The 20673-nt window shown below is 39.8% G+C and overlaps 1 protein-coding gene across 1 annotated transcript in view; it reads left to right on the top strand.

Moving 5' to 3' along the window:
• The window catches only part of VIPR2 (vasoactive intestinal peptide receptor 2), a 51978-nt gene extending 45213 nt beyond the window's left edge, over window positions 1-6765 (top strand). The window contains exon 13 of the mRNA XM_017728919.1: window positions 1172-6765. Coding sequence (XP_017584408.1) covers window positions 1172-1345 — 174 coding nt within the window. The 3' untranslated portion in view covers window positions 1346-6765. The remainder of the gene's footprint in view (window positions 1-1171) is intronic.
• Window positions 6766-20673: the final 13908 nt, after the last annotated feature.

Here is a 20673-nt window from a genome sequence, read left to right as displayed (position 1 = left end):
GCAAGGAATTCCTTTTGATTTCAGCCACCATGCAGTGTCGGACAGAAGGAATCTGTCTGAAGAAGACACCTGCCTGCACAGAGAATTAATATTCAGCTCTCCTGAGTGCTATTCTGGTCTTTGATATTCCATGAGATGCTTGATTTTGGGCTAATCATTTGATTCTGTGCTTTGAGTACATGTGATAAGTAGCTCGATACCAAAAGCTATTGTTGCAGCACAAGTGATACAAAACTGATTTTTAAAGTGGCCTTGGGGCACCTCTTCACAGACAGCGTAGGCAGTCTTTGCCTCAGTTATGTGACCTTGGTAAAAACTGATTGCATACTCTAGAGGGAAGGGATGCCATCTAGAGGGACCATGACAGGCTTGTGGAGAGGGTGAAAAGAACCTCAAGAGGTTCAATGGGGCCAAGTTCAAGGTCCTGCATCTGGGTCTGTGCAGTGCCGACTGAGGGATGACGGGGTTGAGAGCTGTCCAGCAGAGAAGGACTTGGGGATGAAGAATGGACCGTGAGCTGTCAACGTGCACTTGCAGCCCAAAAAGCCAACTGTATTTGGCCTCAAAAGAAGCGTGGCCAGCAGGTCAAGAGAAGTGAATTGTCACCAGTAAAAGACAGATATGGACCTGTTAGAGCAGGTCCAGAGGAGGCCACAAAAATTCTCAGAAGGCTGGAACACCTCTCCCATGAAGACAGGCTGCGGGAGTAGGGATTGTTCAGCCTGGAGGGGAGAAGGATCTGGGAAGCTTTATAGCGCCTTACAGTACATAAAGAGGGGATTATCAAGAAGATGGCGAAAAACTTCTTAGCAGGGCTTGTAGTGGCAGGACAAGGGATGACACTTTTAAACTGATATGTGGTAGATTTAGGAAGGAAAAAATCTTTTCTTTGGAGACACTGTAACAGGTTGCCCAGAGAAGCTGTGGGTGCCCCATCCCTGGAAGTGTTCAAGGCCAGGCTGGATGGTGCTCTGAGCAACCTGGTCTGGTGGAACGTGTCCCTGCCCACGGAAGGGGGTAGAACTACATAATCTTTAACAGTTTGTACCAATCCAAACCATCCTATGATTCTGTTCCTAGAGATCCCCATGTGACAGCCAATAGACGTGGAAAAGTTGCTCACATAAAAGAAAATTTTCAGCTCGTATTTTGCATTTTCTTTTTAACACAGGTGCAGGGGGAGCTGAAAAGAAAGTGGCGGAGTTTGTGCTGGAAGCAGACAGCAGGCAGAGATTACAGACTCCACAGCTCGTCCATTTCTCGAAATGGATCAGAAAGTGTTTCCCAACTCCACCAGAATTCGAGAGCTCACTCATTTATGCAGACAGAGACCACCATGATATAAATGAGCTAGTTCCCCCAAAACATGAAAAACTGTGGGATATATCATTCATTATGCAGCTTGATGTGATATTTTATAAAATGTACAGTTTTGTGCTTTGCTTTTATACATGTAGGTATTTGGGGAATTGATTTGTGCAGCCAACCTGTTAATAACAGAGAAGCCTGGATACTTTCTGTTTTGTTTAAATGGTATTCATATTAATTCTGATATTCTCTTGCAGTTTACTAGCTGTAACAATTCAAAAATTCATTGTTCATGAAAGTCCCTTTCCCTTCCAACACAGCTGCAAGATCAATGCAGGGTGTCCTGCTCAATGCAGACTGCTTTGCCACATGTAAGGGTTAAGATGGGAAGCAAGATAATTTCTTACACTTTATTTATACTTAAGGAAACATTGCCTTGAGGATTAGGAAATTCTTTTCTAATTATGGAAAATAAAATTAGAAAAAAAAATTCTAAGACCATAATTAACCACAGTGGGAGTTTAGTGTGCTAATCCAGGAAATCATGAACATGATTTACACAGGGGGAAAAAGGTAGTAATTCTAGGCTAATGGCATAAATTTCAGAGATTATTTTCTACAGACTTCAATTCCAATCCTGTTGTCACTTTCAAAAATGCCCAGTTTAATGTTTGGGTGCAGAATGTAGGGCTACCTTTGCAGTCCATACAGAAAAGACTACTATATCAGTTTTGAATAAAACTGCACCATTTCCCAATAGTGCTAATGCAATCATCAGTTGTTTTTCTGTTTTAAGTCAGAAATTGTGTTGATCTTTCATTAAACAATTTTCTGAAGAGGTATGTTTTATTGCTAAAGCAGCCTGGCATAGGATAAACGGCCTTGGATAGCACATTACACAGTGAAAACACTGGTTTTTTACAGTATTATCACTGAAATACGTCTCTAGGACTACATATTTAACTGCAAAACACAAGGACTATTGCAGTGAAGTTACAACTCACATTTAACAAAAAATGTAAGTTCTTTTAGGTTTATTCGGTTCTATATCTATCTGAAATGACTCAAAATTTAGTCCTGACCATGACTCCAGAAAAAAACAATTAGACAGAATCCCTAAAAATTACCATAAAAGGCATAAAGAAGGACTCTTCAACAATGCCAAGCCTACTTAAAAAAAAAAAAAAAGGCAGAGAACTGACTGAGTCTTATAAAAATACACAGAACATTTCCACTCTTTAAAAGAAATAAACCAAATGATGTTTTCTTCCCATGTCACGTTTAACCATATCCACCCTACATTGCAAGTGGGAATACAGTGTATTTGCATGAGTACCTCCATACAAGCCATTGCCCTCTTATTTCAGATAACAGATTGTATGGAGCCAGCAGAATTCAAGGTCCCTACTCTTGTCAGATAAAGGTAAGAACAGCAGCAAGGGCGTCTCTTGGCAGGCATATTTGTACATCCTTGAAAATATTACCAGTACTGGGAATATTGTCAGCAGGTGTCAAAGTGTCCCTACAACTCTTGGTCTGATTTAATCCAGCTGTTTATCAGTCAAACACAATTTTTTTTAATGGGATTGCCCTGGAGTGATAGAAAGTTTTGTCAGACCAAAGATAGAGAGGCCCCCATGTAGTTCACATTACTGCAGAATGTGGTATTACCAGTAGGTATCATTTGAGTTAAACAACAATCACTCAATGAATTGTTACTCACAACACTCGAATTCAAAGAAGCTGTTGATCACTTCCAGATCATTCAGAGTGTTTTCTGCTTGGCAAAGTAGCTATGAGATTCTGGATTCTGGAAGTAGGCTGTCCAAGGACGTTCCCATGGGGTCTTAAAGATGTCCCCCTACACATGTATTTAAACTAAATATATTCCCAAAGACTCTAGACTGAGGAAACACTGCTAAACTTTAGTATTTTTCCTGGATTTCTGGAAAAACTTATCACAAACTCTTAACTGCAAATTTATGAAGACCCATTGCAGCTTTGGGAGTTGCTTTAATACCTAAATTAAACACATCAGTGCACTTTAGGCTTCTTTGTCTGAAGTGTCATTGGGACTGCTCAGCTCCCTGAGATGTGACGTGCAGGATGTTCTTTTTTTCCCTAAATTTCTAGGGTACAAAGGCACATGTGACAAGCTTTCAAGTGTGCTCATCTTTTTGCTCAAATGAGGGTATGTGAGCGAGTTGACACACAGACAGAATCATAGCACAGAAACAGAGGTTTCAAGCAGTCATTTCCATCAGTCTCTTCTGCAGGATGCATCACCAATTATACATGTTTGTAACACATTGTATCCTAGAGAAAACTTTGTTCTAATTAAGTGAGCATGGAGAAAATCTGCACTTTTAATTATTTCTGGGTTGTAAAAAAGAAAAGCCTTAATAAGAAAATACATTTTATATTGCAACAAACCAGCATCGTTTCCTCTAACAGGGTGCAGATGCATTTGGGCTTGATTCTACTTTTCATGTAGGGTGAAATGCCACGAGACAATGAAGTTTTGCCAGTGGGAGAACATAGAGGCATCACTAAGTTTGTAAAGGACTGTGTGGACATGCAAAGAATGGCACACAGGGGACAGAGGTGCTGTATATATTTTTCTTTCAAACTAATGAAAAGTACGGTACTTTGGAGAACCTCATCCCTCTATTAATAATCTAAATACAGATAATTTGAATATTGTTTTGTGAGACAGTTTAACCTCATAATGCTTTGTGTAGAGGGCACTGTGCTCACTTGCTTTTACTCCCAGAAAATTTCTGATTTCCAAATAACTTTATGCAAAGTTACAGCATCAACCCTATCATCACCAGTTTGACTTACAGCTGCCTTTTCATGCACAGATACACATTATATAAAAATTTCTGTAAAAGGTGCAGAACAGTTTGACAAATGTAGGACTTGATCAGTGTTTTGCATCTTTACAACACCCAGAATGAGACAGCTTCTCATGGTATTGTCTTTCATTGCATTTTACCAAGGAGTATGGGATTAGATTTTTTTTCTCTGTGTTGTGGTGACTCTAAAGAGTCAAAAGAACAATGCAATGAAACATCATGGCCTTCTGTCATCCCTAATCCTAGTTCTCAGTCCTACCAACATCAGGGGAGGAAGTAGAGACTGCAAGACAAGTGTAACCTTTCCCTGCACCTCCCCTTCCTTATTCCTTTACTTCATTTTTCCCTTTGGTTCCATCAGGGTCCAAACTGAGTTGTAAAGTTTTCAGAGCAGGAAACTGGGGTTTTTTGTCCATTCCCACTGAAAAGCCAGTAGCACAGCTTGTATTTACTGAGCAAGAATGGTTCAGTTCACTCCCAGTACTGTGGTTAATTGTTGTGCTTTACCTCCCCTGGAGGCACCATTAATTCTGAGTGATTTCTGTCAGCATTACCTGCTGCTGATGCCTGAGGAACACAGTGACAGCTTGCTCTCCACTTACTAACCACAACTTAAAAATATATATGGACACTGACTTAAATTTTCCTCTGCAGAGTCAATTTCAGCTGGGTGCTTGATAAACTCAGGTGAAATTCATCTGACCTGGTTTTGGTGTCTAAAAGCTGCATGCTTGTCTCTGAGCTAAAGACTCTTTTGAAGTGCCTTCCATAGTCATCATAGAGAAATAGGCACTAGTTGAAGATGATTCCTTCCATGTTCAACTGGACATCTGGGGTAGGTAAGCTGGACCTAGTTTTCTCTGTACTTACTATAAAATGAGCCTGGGGTAGCTGGCTAGTACTTAAATTTCTCACTCCATATTCTGAATTAGGTAAGATGTATCCCTCCAGATCATGAAGTTATCTGGGTAATGTTACATAGATACCTCTTTTTAAGCCAGTTAACTAGGGTTGCCCTAACTCATCCTCCAAGAAATGTGCAGTGTAGCTCAAAAGGTCAGGTAGTGGAGGATCCCACAGTTCATTTGGTCAGCTGTCCGTTCCTTCCATGATAAAGCCCATAGTTTTATGTCCCATTTTGATTTGCCTGGCCTCAGCTTCCAACAAATGTTTGTTGTTTTGGCTTAGGTGTTTGGCTTTTTGACTTTTGTAGAGGCACCATATGCTAAAAGAAAGTGCTTTAGAGTACCTGGAATTCTCTTTATGTCATGTGCTGCAGGTAGCCAGCTGAGGAATACCCAGTTTAAGCTTGTGATGGGACTGTACTGTAGCAGCAATAGATAACTGGTGGCAAAGAGCATTTCAAAAAACCTCCTACAGTCAAGTTGGAGCCAGCCTGCTCCACTCTGTAGCATCTGCTCCACATCCTGATTCACCCCAGGCTTCCTTTTGCCTTTAACACAATGAAGGGAAAAGCAACAGGCATAGACCCTCAGCAAACCAGAGACTGTCTGGGGCAGATTGATGAAATAAGGCATTGACACACTCCACGTGCAAAGACTAAGATGAATCATCTGCATCATTTGTCTCCTATTTTTCTAAAAGTCATCTTCTGTTATCTGTGAATTTGCCCAGTCCAGCAAAGCAATTTGGGATAAAGTCCAAATTCAGTCTATACAGATTTTTTTCAGACATCCCTAATGAAAAATCAAGTACTAAATATGTCTGATAAAAAGAAAGACCTGGCAAGTAATCTGCAGAGAAAGCTGCTATGTGTATAAGGGTCACTGCCTGAACAATTACTGTCTGTGCATAGTGATACAGGAAATACCTTTACCAACAGAAGTACCTTCGTGTTACCATGAGTGCCTATATAAGCTGTGGGCTGTCAGTACTACCCTGACATGATCAAATACAGAAGTTAGGATGCAGTGCTATTCTGTCTATGAAAAAAAAAATTCTTTAAAAAAACAAAGGTGTTCTAACATGTATGTTACAAGAGGATAACATTTAAAAGGAGCATTCTGTGATATGGTTTAACCACTCTGTGTTGAATCTGGTTCTGCCCAATGATAGCAGGTTGTATTTAAATCTAAGCCAGCAACATTTCCATTGTCAGCTGAAAAAAGTGACTGAAATGTCCCAAACCCCTCTATTTCTCAAAGCACTGTCATAAATTTATGATTTCTTGCAGCTTTTTTTGTGCTGGCACATTAGTATGAGTATTACTTCAAAATTCTCTTTTGTCATCTTTGTTATAACTTTATATCTGTCAAGTATGGTAAAAATTAAAGATGATGTAAATGAATGTGATTATTTTTTACAAAATGTACAGATTATGATGTTGTATAGTTTAATGTGTGTAAATAGGTTTCATACTGTAATTCTCTATGGTTTTCTTCTGGTTTTGCTCTTTTGTTCTTTTCTGGTTTCAGTTTTTAATGTCACATACCTAACAGCCTTCTCTGAGATGTTATATATAAAGCTGTGAACAAATAAGTGTTTACATCTTTATGCTATACAGATAATAGTAGTCAATAACACCATAATGGACTGAAGAGGAATCAGAGAATAAACATTTTAAAAGTTTTGCACAAAATTCTGTTACTTAAGTTTTTTAAAAATTGTGTAAAATCATGGATTTTTCTTACTGATTCAGTGGGTCAAGGCCATGCTGAAGGATGTGGCTAAGTTAATACTTCACTTTTTAATTCAGCAGCTGTTAGACACACATGTAAAAGAAAAACAGCCCCTAGCTTCACTGAGCTTTCTGCAACCTAGATATGCTTACAGGGGCATGAGAATGGCACCCACCTAGAGCAGATCCAGGTGATCCCATATGTTGTGTATGGTACCATCTCCATGGCCAGCAGCTATTTTTGATTTATCACAGCTTGCTCAAAACTTGACTGCGCAGTTATCTGTCAGAAGTACAGTATAATGCAGTGAGAACAAAAGAGAGCTGTAGAGACAACACCATACATCATGTTTTTTTCCCCAAAATATGTGTATCTATTCCTATACCTCTAATGGGAATGGGCACAGGGAAGAGACTGGCAGTGGTGTGTTGCTGGTGGGGCCAGAGAGAGAGGGGAGTACATGTGGAGGAAGAGGTGGCACCTCATGGGGCAGTACTTGCCCTGGCAGCAACACTGAGCAGGGACAGAGGATGGAGCCCTGTTTTGGTGTCTCTCATGGACCAGAGAGTCCGTCCCCTTCTGTGTGTGTCTCTATGAATCACAGAAGCCACACCACCCAGAGGGCTCTTCTGAGCCTTTGGGACACCTGAGCTCTCATTCTCTCCCACCTTATGTGAGTGCTTGTAGGGGCTGCATCAGTCTGGACCCTTTGGCAACTCACAGCGTGTCTGCAAAGAACTTCAGTGTCCTTGCCCACATGCATGTCCTCTCTCCCTCAGAGCTAAAGGGGCAGCCCCACAACCAGATTACCTTGAGGTCTGCAGGTGAGCTGCTCTGGAGCTGATGAGCAGGACAGCCAGGGTGCAGATGAACATGGACACTGGGTCAGTTCCCATCAGTTCTGGTAACAGCACCTGTAGGTTTCCATGGCAAATCAAATGGAGAAGTGGGTCCCTTACAAAAGTTCTGGATAATTAGAGAAATGGTTATCCCCAGAATACAAGCAGTGTACTGGGGAGGGGAAGAGTAAGGGAGCCTGCACTCCAGAAGCAGCTAAAAGAAGCAAACACTTCTCTGGAAGCTCCTGCATGGTCACACTGGGCAGTGTCAGCTGCAGGAGTCTCTCTGTACTCATGTCCCCTGGTCCAGAGGCTGAGAATACAGCACAAAGCTCCCTTTCCTCTGATTGCACCAAGGAGCTTCTAACTGGGACATTTGAAAAGGTAAAGGAGATCAGTAGATGGGATGGTAGAAGAGTCAGAAGGACCATCTGTCATCCCTTCATTTCTGTAAGAGAGCTGAACCAAAGAACTACAGCAGATAGTAAGAGAAAGGTATTGCAAACTCTGCGTGTGTGTTTAAGTTTGGTATGGTTTGTAGAATGAAGTTACTTTTAAAGAACACCTTAATATAGATTGGGATATATTATGAGCTAGCTGACATGCAATTTAGGTTGACTTATTGTATCAAACTATTTAATAAGTAAGTATATGTTGCATCAAAATATAGGTTTTTCACACAGGACAAATAAATATTTTTCATGTAATATCCTATGAAGTACCCTAGGATATTCCATTAAATATGGATATTGGATTTGGAAGACAACGGAAATCGAAATGAAGAGCTGTGCTTTATGTTGAAATCCTTCTGGATTTCTCAGTCGGTGCCTTTGTAATTGAGACTGCTTCTCAACGCAATCCTCTTAAACTGTGAAATTCTCTGTTCAGAAAGGCTTTATTTAGCAATAGCCCTTGGCCATTGCTTATCCCTGGTTTCCTGCTTATACTCTTCACCTGCTCTTAATTAGTGCCTTGGGCTTTGCCTGTCTGTCCCTGTAGGATATGAAAAAATAGTGAGGGAAATAATGAGGGAATCAGTAAGCAAGTTTATAACAGTATAATTAATAATGGATCCTGACTACAAGGGGACATTTTGTTATACAGAACTGCATTCACGAGAAGCAATTTGAAAATTAAAATATAATCTGAGTAATAAACAAAATTGTGCTATAGAGGATGATTGTGCCTTAGCCAGGTGATGAATTGGACGATTTAATCATTCCTGCAGATTATAATTCTGTTATTCAGATAAGTACCAAAATCATATGGCCTGTTTCAAAAAACACTTAACTTGACCTTATTATTCAAAAACAAAAACATGAATAAAAACATTGTTTCCCTCAAATACACAACATCTTTTAAAAATCATTTTCATTTTGCCTTTGAAGGCCATAACATCCTGTTTCTTGGACTAGGACTGACACTGACCATGCCATAATTATGCCTCCCCTGCTGGGGGAGAGTTTTAGAGTCTTTGCCAGGAGTCCGAGAGACGAACGGGGCTATCAGCCTTCTGTGCTTTCAGATAGTTGTTTATTAAGTCTTATCAGAGAAATAGAGCCACTTAACGTGACCCAGACATAGCACAGAGCACAGAATGCAAGAGAATGCCCAATTATCAAGATTTACACAGTCTTTTAAAGGTGAATTAACCAATGGTCACTAAAAGAGTACATTATTTTTACTTTTCCACCAATGTATAATAAATCATCTAGTCACATAGACAGGAGCTGTGTAATTCTTTATCCAGTCATCCCAAACTACTTCTACTGCAGAATATGGCGTAGTAGAAGAAGAAGGTCTGGAGAACAATAATCCTGCATTTTGAAGTGACAATCTTACATAATATTCTATCACCTAGTTCACACCAGTGTAGATTCTAATTCTTCCCAGAGGGTAGGCAATTTTCTCCAAGGACGAAGGTCCTGTTGTCCAGGGGGGTAGAACCTTTCAAAACAGGCAGAGAAATATTCTCTGCACTCTGGCTTCCTAAGGACAATAATTTATCAATTTAGACACTTGAAAGTATCATTTTGTTTTGAAACATATGGAATTAATGTTGTTAATAAGTAGGGGTTTTTTTAAATCTTTGAAAAGCCCAGCATATACCTTGATCAGGGTATAGCTCTGGTTGCTTGTCCTGGTGCCTCAAACATGAGCTGAGAGCAGCTTGAAAGACACAGGCAATACTGGGGGGTTTTTATCATTTAGGCCTAGTCCATTTCTATCTAACTTGAAACATCGCAATTAAGTGTTCTATTTATAATTCTTCTTTTTGACTGAATGCAGCACTAAAAATCCAGCCCAAGCACTGCTCCCTCCTCTTGGGTATTACATACCCTGCCCCAGAGGAGGCCTTGCCTGGTGCCTGCAAGGTGCTGCTGTGGGAAGTCCCATGTCCCCACAGAGGGTTCAGAGAGTCTGCTGCTGCCCCTCACACACTATTCCCCTCTCTGGCAGTCTGACAGGGCTGTGCTATAGATATGTTGAAGTTTTCCCACTCTTTCAGCCGCTTATGAAATCTGAATCTTAGTTTAAACTGTGAGATCCCTGATTTTATTGTCCCACTCTCATGACACCCAGTAGGAAGATACTTTACAACCCTTTCTGGTTTCACTGCAGGGAAATACTGAATTTACAGCAATGCTATCAAACATACTAATGGATTTAAAGGATTAAAGTTGAGTAACAACTGTTCTTGGATGCACAAAAATCAGCAGGAGGATTTTTTTATGGTTCTGGTACCTATATAAATTTACTTCTACGAATGAGTCAAATATTGACTGGCATCACATAAACTGAAGCTGGAAGTTAGAAAGTTATTTGCTAATCACCAGAGGAGTGAGGTGTTGAAAAGGCTTCATCTCAGGAAAATTCCACTTTTAGATTCCTGTTTATATGACTTAGGAGGAGTAACACATTATGAGTCTAACGCAGCTGGGGATTAGACCTCATGACCCCATGCACTTGTATTTCCTACACTCCCATCAGCCTATGGGATCTTAACTGCATTAATATGTCCAAAGTTTTGGAAAGAAACAGGAAAACGTTAGAAAAAAATTATAAACTTTTACAGATCTGAGCGTTAAGACAGATGAATTAGTCACAAAAATCATTAGGTTTTGATCTGTTGTCAACTGCTATTACAAAACTCGCTATTAACGCTATTTCCGTCACTTATTTCAGCTGTAGATTCAGTCTGGTGCTGCTCCTTTGTGCCTGGATGAATGGAAACTGCTGTGACGTAGATACTTTGGAAAAAATGTGAGCACTATAAAGAGACTTTTAATCTCAGTTCATCTTCTTCCTCTATTGTGCTCTGTATTCATCACAAGCCTAGAAAAGTTCTTCCAATTTCCTATTCATATACTGATCCATGAATAGTACAACTGTACTGCTATATATGTACTCCAAATGTCTGGGCTGAATAGTTTATTTCCTCTGAGTTGTAATTATTCATCTCAGCATTTGGCAATGTTTTCAAGTGGTTTTAACTTTCCTCATGCAATGTGTCATCAGGTTTCAAAAATAGTAGTTTCTTTGGACAATCTGGATACTGAAGTATTAGGTTGGCTCATAGGGTAGAAAATGGCCTGTGACCTTCACAACTAACTTGTGGTCAACTGCTTTAGCACATTTAAAAATTCAGATTAATGCAAAATAGTAAATTAGAAGAAAAACATCAAGGAAAAGGATATGAAGTTGGGAAATAAATTGGGGTAAAAGCTAGGATCTGATTTTGAGGAAATACAATTATGCTCTAGGACAATGGAAGTGCGATGGGAGGGTTGGTTTGGGGAAGCCACATGTAGAACCAAGTGAGTGGGAAAACGGTTGTGATAGGAAGTGAGGAGCTCTGCTGAAGGTTCATTTGAGTCAATTACTACTTGAGGACAATTTTCTTGAGGAACTATGAATGATCTTCCTAAATATTTTCTACTGTGTATGTGTGAAGCTGAACTACAACCTAAATTTTCAGCAACGTGCACTACAAGCAAAACCTGACCAGTTTTGCTCCAGTTTGCAGCAAGGATATACGGTCTGAAAAATTTAGACATCCAGATACAATCCCCCTATCAACTGATGGTCTACATTCCTGTCCTCTTATATAGAAATTTTACACATTTTAGATGACATGAAGGCCATTTTTTGGCTCTCTACCTATGAAAAAATGAAAAATTTTCTGATTATATAATAGAATTGAAAAGCACTGATTCATCTTCTAAGACAGAAAAGACAAAAGCCTTTCACCCCACCAGACCAAGAAAGTATTTTTACACCAATAAACCAATAAGGTAATACATTTTGAGGGCATTAAACATAAATCATGAATATTGATCTCATTACCAAACTTAAACACTGTGGGATTAACTATGTCAGCTGATGGATTGTGTGTGCTGTGATTTCCGCAGCCAAAATCACTAATGAAAAATAATATTCCCTATACTTTAGTATGTCTCGAATATTTATTTTATGATTCTCCCAAACCAAAACACAATAATTTTGGCTTTCACTCTTCCACTAGTGTCCAGTTTGTGCCTATTGAATTGCAAATGCTTCACTAAAGGTACAATCCCAGTAGCCAGCAGGCTGTCAACTATCAAAGTATAGCTCAACACCAGTGAAGTAGGAAGTCAATTTTTGAGCACAACTCATTAATTTGCCCTTCAGTTTTCTACTTGAAAATAGTTAGCCTTTAGTTTCGTTATTAATACAGCTTAAAGTTTGCCATCTACCTTTGTAAAACCATGGATTTTGGACATGCTGGGTCAAATTCCTGCAAGGTAACCTATGGCCTATCCCAGCCTTAATGATGTGTCTGCTGTTCCTGACCTATTTATTCAAACTGTACTTCATGTCCCTCAGCAACAGGCACTGAACAATCTTAAGAGGGCAGAAATCCTCTCAGGGAGATGTTTGTCACAAGTTCTGGCTGGTGAAACACCTATGCTTTGTGTGCAATTCCTCCTCCGATGAGATCCACAGATGTCACGGTATCATAGTAGTTGTTTGAAGGAAATTAATTGCTGCTCTAAAATAAGTCTTCTGCAATATGTTTTAGTTCATCTTCTGCAATGATCAAAACCTAAAAGCATCTGGATAGCTGCTTACCCTAAATTTTTATTGCTTTTAAATATTCACATTTTCAGCTACTGTATTATTGTATCTGTTGGGGGTACAAGTGACAGGTTGGTACCAACTAGGAATATGTGCCCATTTCCTACAAAAGAACCACATTCTCTCAGGCCCGTTCAGGTATCCAGCTGTGCACATCTCAAGCTTTAAGCCTATATTTAAGTCCTAAAACATCAGCAGAACTTAGGATGCTAATCTGGTGTTTCGCTGACTGTAAACACAGTTTAGAGCAATAGTGCTTGCCCTTCCCTGCTTATGCTTCATGGCTTCCATTGTGTAAATTACATATGATCTTGAGAATCCCTTATCAATACTTACCCATCTTACAGCACGTTTGTTACTCATCTTTTGCACTCCATCATGGATGCAGTTTCTTCTTGTGCAATATTATGAATATTTTATGATATTTTACATATTTCCCTTTAATTTATATGGACATGTTTGCTGACACTGGTCTCTGGATACAATATTTATGGTCTCTGGATATATTTTCAAAATTGTTATGGCAGGAGGAAAACAGGGTCACAACTACAGCTGTGACAAGACAGTCATGACACCCTTCAGGGAAGAAAACAGATTGGAACACCAAGCCAAGAGGGCAAGTGCCAGGGCAGGGAGCTGGAAGACCAAAGCTTGTCAACATGCAGCTGGAATGAACCTTGAGCACCCATCCTGCCACGGGCAGAGCCAAGGAGATACCACAGAGCCTCCCACAGGGGAGTCTGAAACCCTTTCCTAAGTGATCTTGGTGTTGACATGAATTGACAGCCTACTAGAAGAGCATAAGGGGAGGGCTTGGATCAGCTGCACCAGTGCTAAGGGAGCTCTTTTGAAGGCTTTAGCTGACTTTTTTCAGTGAGTGATTCAATTGCCCTAATCTTTTCTGGGGCCATTGGACAGCAGTGCAGACAGCTCCAGACTTGCAGTATGACCTCCCAGCTGTGGGTTCCAGCAGGATCTCTGGCTCATACATCATACAGAAAGTCTCATTATCATTGCTCAAATTTTCTGTTTATTCTTTCAGATATCTCCTCACAAATGTTTGTTTTAATTTCATGGCAGTTACTTAAATCAAGATGGCTTTTATCAAAGTTAATTACTAAGAACTCAAACTTGAGAGATACTTTGAATATTCCTACCAGGCCTATGACTTTTTTACTGTGGAAGAAGAGATATTGAGTAAATTAAAAGCAGTCTCAGATTTTGAGGGTACAGGACCAGCCAAGAAGCAGATGGCCATTAGGCCCAATTTTGTTTCTTCTTTTCTTGGTGAATAATAACTTGAAGCAAGCTTATAGATGAATTTCAATTGACAATAAACAAGTAAACACTTAGACAAGCCCATGTAGGTCCCAGTATCACTTAGCATTCTTTAAAAATCAGCCATTGTAATGTAGATGAGGAATTCAAACAAGTGGAGAGAGAAGCCCGCTAGATTTTCCTTGCAAACTCCCATGCAAACCTATTTTTAAAATGGTTGTATGTTATGGATGGAAAATAAGAATAGTAGTCTGTAGCACTATTTGTACAGAATAGTAATCCTTAATGACATTCACATTAATTCCTGTTTTTTTCTAAGCTTTGTTTCCTATATATAATTTTTCTTTCTTCTTTTCCTGTGTCCCTCCACTACCCCAGCAATATTGTTTGTGATTTATCACATGATGTTTTAGTACCAAATTAACAAACCCCAGAGATGATGCCTGGACACTGAAAAATGGTGTAAATCACTGACACAGGACACATGAATTAGTGCAGAATTTCTGTGCAATTAATGAATGCACTTGAGAATGTTTCAGTGCATTTAAAGTACTTCAGAATTTCCACTAAGTCACACAACCCAAATGCAATAATTGTTACTAAAGCCATGTCTTGGGTGGGGAAAAGTAAGAAAGCTTGGACTTGACTTTCTCAAGTCAGCAATGATGGAAAGACACAGATTTGCTTACAGGTAAGATTAGTGTTCCAGAAATAGACAGCTATATGGGCTTAGAACTGAGGTCTTTCTGTTTATCTGTACACTCTTCAGATTCTCATAAATTTACTTCAAATACAATTTTGCTCCAAGAATCATTTAATTGGGTTCTGTGAGGTGTCCCTACAAAGGGAAATAATTGGTGTAAAACAAAGTCTGCAACTGCCTGTTATAAACTGAGTATAAACTGTGTATATGTCTGCTAGTTTTCAAGAGGGTTTTTTTGTTTATTTATCTACTTGGAATAATTTCTGAATACATTGCTGTATCATAGATAATACAGCATGCTCTACTAGATCAAAACAATGACCACATATAGCAAAAGCTTCAGCAAAAACACATCTAAACATTTTTACTCTACAACCTCTGTTTGGTGACCTCCTAACCCCGAGTTCCCAACTTACACCCGGAGACATGCAACACCCGGCTCCCTGTGCTGCATTTTAACTCTTCCCTAATACTCTCCTGAGACTGATTCTCTGTTTGCCATTCCTACCCCACTGTAGACTGTCCTTTCTAAAGGGTAATTTTCTTTTCAGCTCTGTTTGTTGAGCTGGCCAGTGCATTTTCTAAGTGCAATATTACCTTGCTGTATAATATAGTAGCTGCATAAGTCTGAAGTCTCCAAACTATGGTATTGCAGTTCATTTTTGGCTTCTGGGCTGAAGCATTTCCCTGTGCAGCTTCATGCTGCTTTCCTGCATACCAAGACATTTTCTTGCTATTGCTGATGGCTGGAAGATGTTCCTTGCCCTTCCCCAGCCCTTAGATTAGCAGTTCCCTGACTGCTTACATGGTTGAAATCAATCTGATGTACTGATGCTTTTGTTCAGGATTTCCACTCCCAGAAGAATAAAAAGCTTCATCATACATCAAATGTCTCAGACTCTACCGTTTCAGAAACTTTAGAGACTTGCAAGAACAAATAAAATTGCAAAATATCAATTGAATGTATTTAATTATAAAAGTTTACTTTGTCTCCTTCATCCCAATTTCAATGAAGGTGGAATTAACTTCATGATGTTAAGATGAAGTTTTAAGATTGTTCAGAGCAGCAGCTTCTTCCTGCCTTCTCTTGCTTTTTGCTCTCTATATAAACAGGACCAAAAGCTAGAATTTTTATGTGTTCATGCAAGCTAGAAAGCCTTGTTGTACCCATTTTTCTGCTACAAAACCTTGCTTTTTTGTTTCTTGCTGTTGTCTTAGGATATTTATTTTCCAAATAAGGAAAATTTTCTCTTTGGAAGTGTGTAATAGTTCCCATTTTATATTTTTATTCACCTTTTTTTGCTTTCATATATCATGTCCTTTTGAAAATGGTTAGTAAGACCTTTTGTAACATCATATGAATAATTTTCAAACATTTTTTGCCAGATTCAAAGCTGTTTTCTCCCTCCAAGGTTGTGCAAAGATCTAAACCTATCACAGGTGGTGAAATTGAAACACCGATACTTAATTTGACTAATATTCCTTTCCCTAATCTATGTTGTTTAGGACCCATTGTATTCATACCCGTTTCCATTCATGAATAAATCATGAGCGTGTCAGCTGTGTTTGTAGGTTTCAGATCACAGTATTTCTGAGGGTGACATCCAGAATTCAAATAATGTGGCATACCTCAGGTACTGCGAGCTCTGAGTGATTTTGTGAAAAGACCAGCTTACTTCTGAGCAGAGCTGAAAGGGGCAATTGAACCGGTTTTGTTGGAAAGGAGCAAGACTTTGATCAGGCAGTTAGTTAAGCAATCAGACTGTTTTGTTAATGATCCTGCAGGGGCTGTCAATTCACATTACGTGTTAGATTAGTTTCACTGGAGTGGAGCTGAAAGTTGAGGGTTGGTTTCTGCCTCTCTCCACAAAAGCAGGAGTAGGTAGGTGGTGCAGAGCAATCTTCTTCACAAGCTCCTGGGCCAGCAGGCAAGGGAAGGGAATGGCAGTGTTTTAGCGCAGACACAAGAGGTGCTGCTGATCGATCTCACCTTCTCTCTGGTACCTTGGCAAAGGCACCATTCTGTCTGTGGATGCCTATCCCAAAAGAAAATCACCCTGCAAAATACGGTTATCTTTATCTTAGAGGAGTTCCAGGCTCTGTTTCATCATGTTGCCCGGCAAATGGTTAATTTGGCACACTGAGAGTTGTAGACAAGGGAAACAGGATGGGAAAAGGGGGCCAGAAGCTGCCTAAGCCAAAAAGAAAGACTTAGCACTCTGTGCCCATGAGTAGGGACAATATAAAGTCCTACATGTGGCCTTTCAGAGGAGCTGCAAGTTCAATCTCCATAGAATAGAAACAATTGGTAAGATATGAATATAGAGAAAATTAGTGGCTTCAAGACAAAGGGCTGGAAAATGACTGATGAAGAGAAAAGTCAAGGAAAATTAATTCCACCAAGTGAAAGATAAGATTATACTAATATTTCATGGTAAAAATCTGAAGTGCATGAATAATTTAGACTTCTACCAAGAAACAGATTAAGTTCCAGGTGTAGATACCCTGCTATGCGCAGTGCTGTAGTATAATTTATATCCATTTTTTGTGGCTCTATACTGTCCCAAGAAAATCTGTCAGAGTACTTGAAAAATACCAGTTAATAAATTCTCCCAGTTTATTACCTTGATAGAGCTAATCACATTTTTCCTAGGAGAAAACTGGATATTTCTCATATGCTTGGATCATACAGGAAGTCTGTGGCAGCCCAGGATATAATCCAGATCTTCTGAATCCCAGCCCTGCTATTTAGCTATAAATCTTTGACTTGTTTTGAGTCATACCTTGTACTCTAAAATAGCCTACTTCTCCCCCCTCCCTCACACCACCCCCCAAAGAAAAGTTAATTCAAAATAAGATTAAGGAGATGAATTTTTGGACTGGTGAAAATTTGCATGGAGTTGAGCCCCAAATATATCAGCAGACTGGTTGGCTTGACACTGAAAAGAAAGAGAGAACACAGAAACTTCAAGAGCTATACAGACATTTTTGAAAGTTTTAAATGGACATGTTGCAGGGTTGCATGTAAACTGTACAAGATGAGACACGCTGTCATTAACCTCATCTGTTCCCTTTCTGGATGACAGGGTCAAATCAGCCATTTGTCTCCTGGTTTTCACCTGTTCATGAAATATGTGCTAGTTTACTAAAACTCTTGTAGACTGACCTGGACTATTCTCGTGAAATAATTCTGGAGAAGGGAGAGAGTCTGTGTAATATAATTTTCATGAATGATGAAAATTTTTACTCTCTATTCCTTCCTTGCCTGCTATCAGATTATCAGCATGCTGTAGTCTCAAATCCTACATTATTCAGAGCTTTGAAAGAAAAGTAAAAACATAACATTGCAACATATCCTATAGTCCAGACTGCAGCCACCACAGAATCCCTTCTAAATTGGGTTTCTTGATATTTCACTTCTATCTTGCTTTTAAAAAAATATATATTAATTGGTTAAAATTATTTTCCACTAAATTTTGAATTTGTGATGAAAAACCCCAAAAATAGTTTGTGTTTTATGACACTTTCTACAATTCAAAGATATAAGCAGGTACATCCCAAATCCTGGCTGACTCCTTGTCCTAGCCTGCTCTTTCAGCACATTTTTAAGCTGAAGTTAATCTTTCCTGAGCACATCACTACAGCAGCATAAAACATCTCACTTAGAAACCCACATTTTCTGAAATCAATGCTTATTTCTATAGGGAATACCTTACCAAACACCTTCTGGGACTGCAAAATTTTCCACACAGTAGCAATGACAGTTCATGTCAATGAATGTGACCAATACATCTGTCAGTCATTCTCTCATTCGTTCTCACAGAAACACAGAAATGTGGTTGGAAAAGATGTCTGGATCCCTGGTCCAGTTCTCCTCTCAGAGAGAAACTGTTGCCAGCTTGGATGATGACAGCTTTGGTTTTGTCTGGCCAAGCCTTGGAACCTCCAAGGTTGGCACTTCACAGCCAAAGTTTATAGTAACAGCCCTTTTGTTCAATGGGCTTCTGTCTCACATGTTCGGTGCCCGGGCACATGTTTATGTTTAATCACTCTTCTCACATTTTGATCCTCCAGTGACATGTAGCTCTATTTTGTTTACAAAATAAATCCCTCTATATGGATGGGTTTTTTGTCTTCATGTTACCAGCAAGTTTCATGAGTAAATTACTACATTTCTGGGCCAAGACCCTATGAATTTAATTCATTATTGTTTTTAAATAAGATTTGTCTCGAGACTGATTCCTGAGGAATTCCTCGGATATCTCCCGCCACCCTAAACGGGGTTGCCTGCCATTTCAGCTTTTTTCCTACAATGCTTACATTAATCCCCATCTTCTGCTTCCTAACTCACATTTTCAGTTGTCACCCTTAGTGAAGTGGGACACTCTGACCATGGGGTGACTCCTGTGCTGATGGATTAATTCACCAATTGCATTAATTGTTATTCAAATCTTTTTTCTCAGAAACACATATGGCTACATTATGTTAACTATTTAAATTACTAGAAATGCATTTTTCATTCTCTTCTGGCCATAAAGGGAGCATTCTTTGTGTCTCTAGCTCCAAATTTTTTCTAGAAAGCAGCAGAGATGTCCCTGAAATGTGTTCTATTGCAAATGACGACGAACCTGGTTTACCAGTTCCCATGTGGCTCTGGCAATGGGAGCATTTTGCTGGAATACTTAAAGTGTGAGTTTCAGGTGAGCAGCACATCACATATACCATGGTTAAAAATCATGAGTAACATTCCATATATGCTAGGTAACTAAAAAGAAAGAGATCAAAAATCATGTGAACGGGTGAGATAACAGCTTTCATGGCTTCCCCTATTTCTGTCCATTTTGAGGACTTTCAGAGTTTTATGACAACATCATGACTAGTCCCACTGGCTGTGGCTGGTTCATTTCCACTCAAAACCCACTCAATTTATTTACCAGCCCTCCTGGCAGTGCCATGGGGCTGTCCTGACATGCAAACATACTCTAATGATTTGCTGACTTAGTGCAGCTTGAAAGCAATCAACATCACTTTTGAAAGTTCAGGTTATTTTAAAATAGAATAATCCTTGAACATCAGCTTCTTCTCTGTTTGATTTAACTGGGGAATATACACATCTTAACCTGTCTCTGAAAGGAGTAATATCAAAGGCATGTGTAACTGGAAGCATACCTGAAAGTATGCACCTGGCACAGTTCTCCATGACAGTGCAGCCTTGCAAGTCAGAGTGGGAGAAATTGCCCACAATTTAAGAAGGATACTAAACTATTAGAGAGTGTCCAAAGGAGGGCAACAAATAGGTCAAGGGCCTTGAGGAGAAGCTGTGTGAGGAGTGGCTGAAGGCACTTGGTCTGTTCAGCCTGGAGAAGAGGAGGCTGAGGGGAGACCTCATTGCAGATAAAATTCCTTGTGAGGGGAAGAGGAGGGGCAGGCACTGATCTCTTCTCTGTGGTGACAGGACCTGAGGGAATGGCCTAAAGTTGTGCCAGGAGAAGTTTAGGTTGGATATTAGAAAAAGGTTCTTCCCCCAGAGGGTGGTTGGGTACTGGAACAGGCTCCCCAGGGAAGCGGTCACAGCACCAAGGCTGACAGAGCTCAAGGAGCATTTGGACAATGCTTTCCAGCACATGGTCTGACTCTTGGGGATGGTGCTGTGCAGGGCCAGGAGCTGGACTCGATGATCCTTGTGGGTCCTTCCAGTTCAGCTGATTCTGTGATTCTGTGATCAGCTGCTGTCTGAGCTCCTCAAGGTACCTGTCATCCATCTCCTGGAACCTCCTTTGCCTTTCTGGTCCCGGTGCCTTTTCTCTGCTGATCACAGCTGACCTTCCCAGTTGTGCTGGACTGGAAGTGCAGTGCAGAGGTCTTGGCAAGCTGTCTGTGAAAGGGATGCATTCCAGCCTAAGGAAAGCAGGAATTTATCATTAAAGAAT

The sequence above is a fragment of the Corvus brachyrhynchos genome, unplaced genomic scaffold (assembly GCF_000691975.1).
Source record: "Corvus brachyrhynchos isolate BGI_N302 unplaced genomic scaffold, ASM69197v1 scaffold52, whole genome shotgun sequence".
Taxonomy (NCBI): domain Eukaryota; kingdom Metazoa; phylum Chordata; class Aves; order Passeriformes; family Corvidae; genus Corvus; species Corvus brachyrhynchos.
The sequence above is the reverse complement of the archived record's forward strand: the minus strand, read 5'-3'. Positions and strand labels throughout refer to the sequence as shown.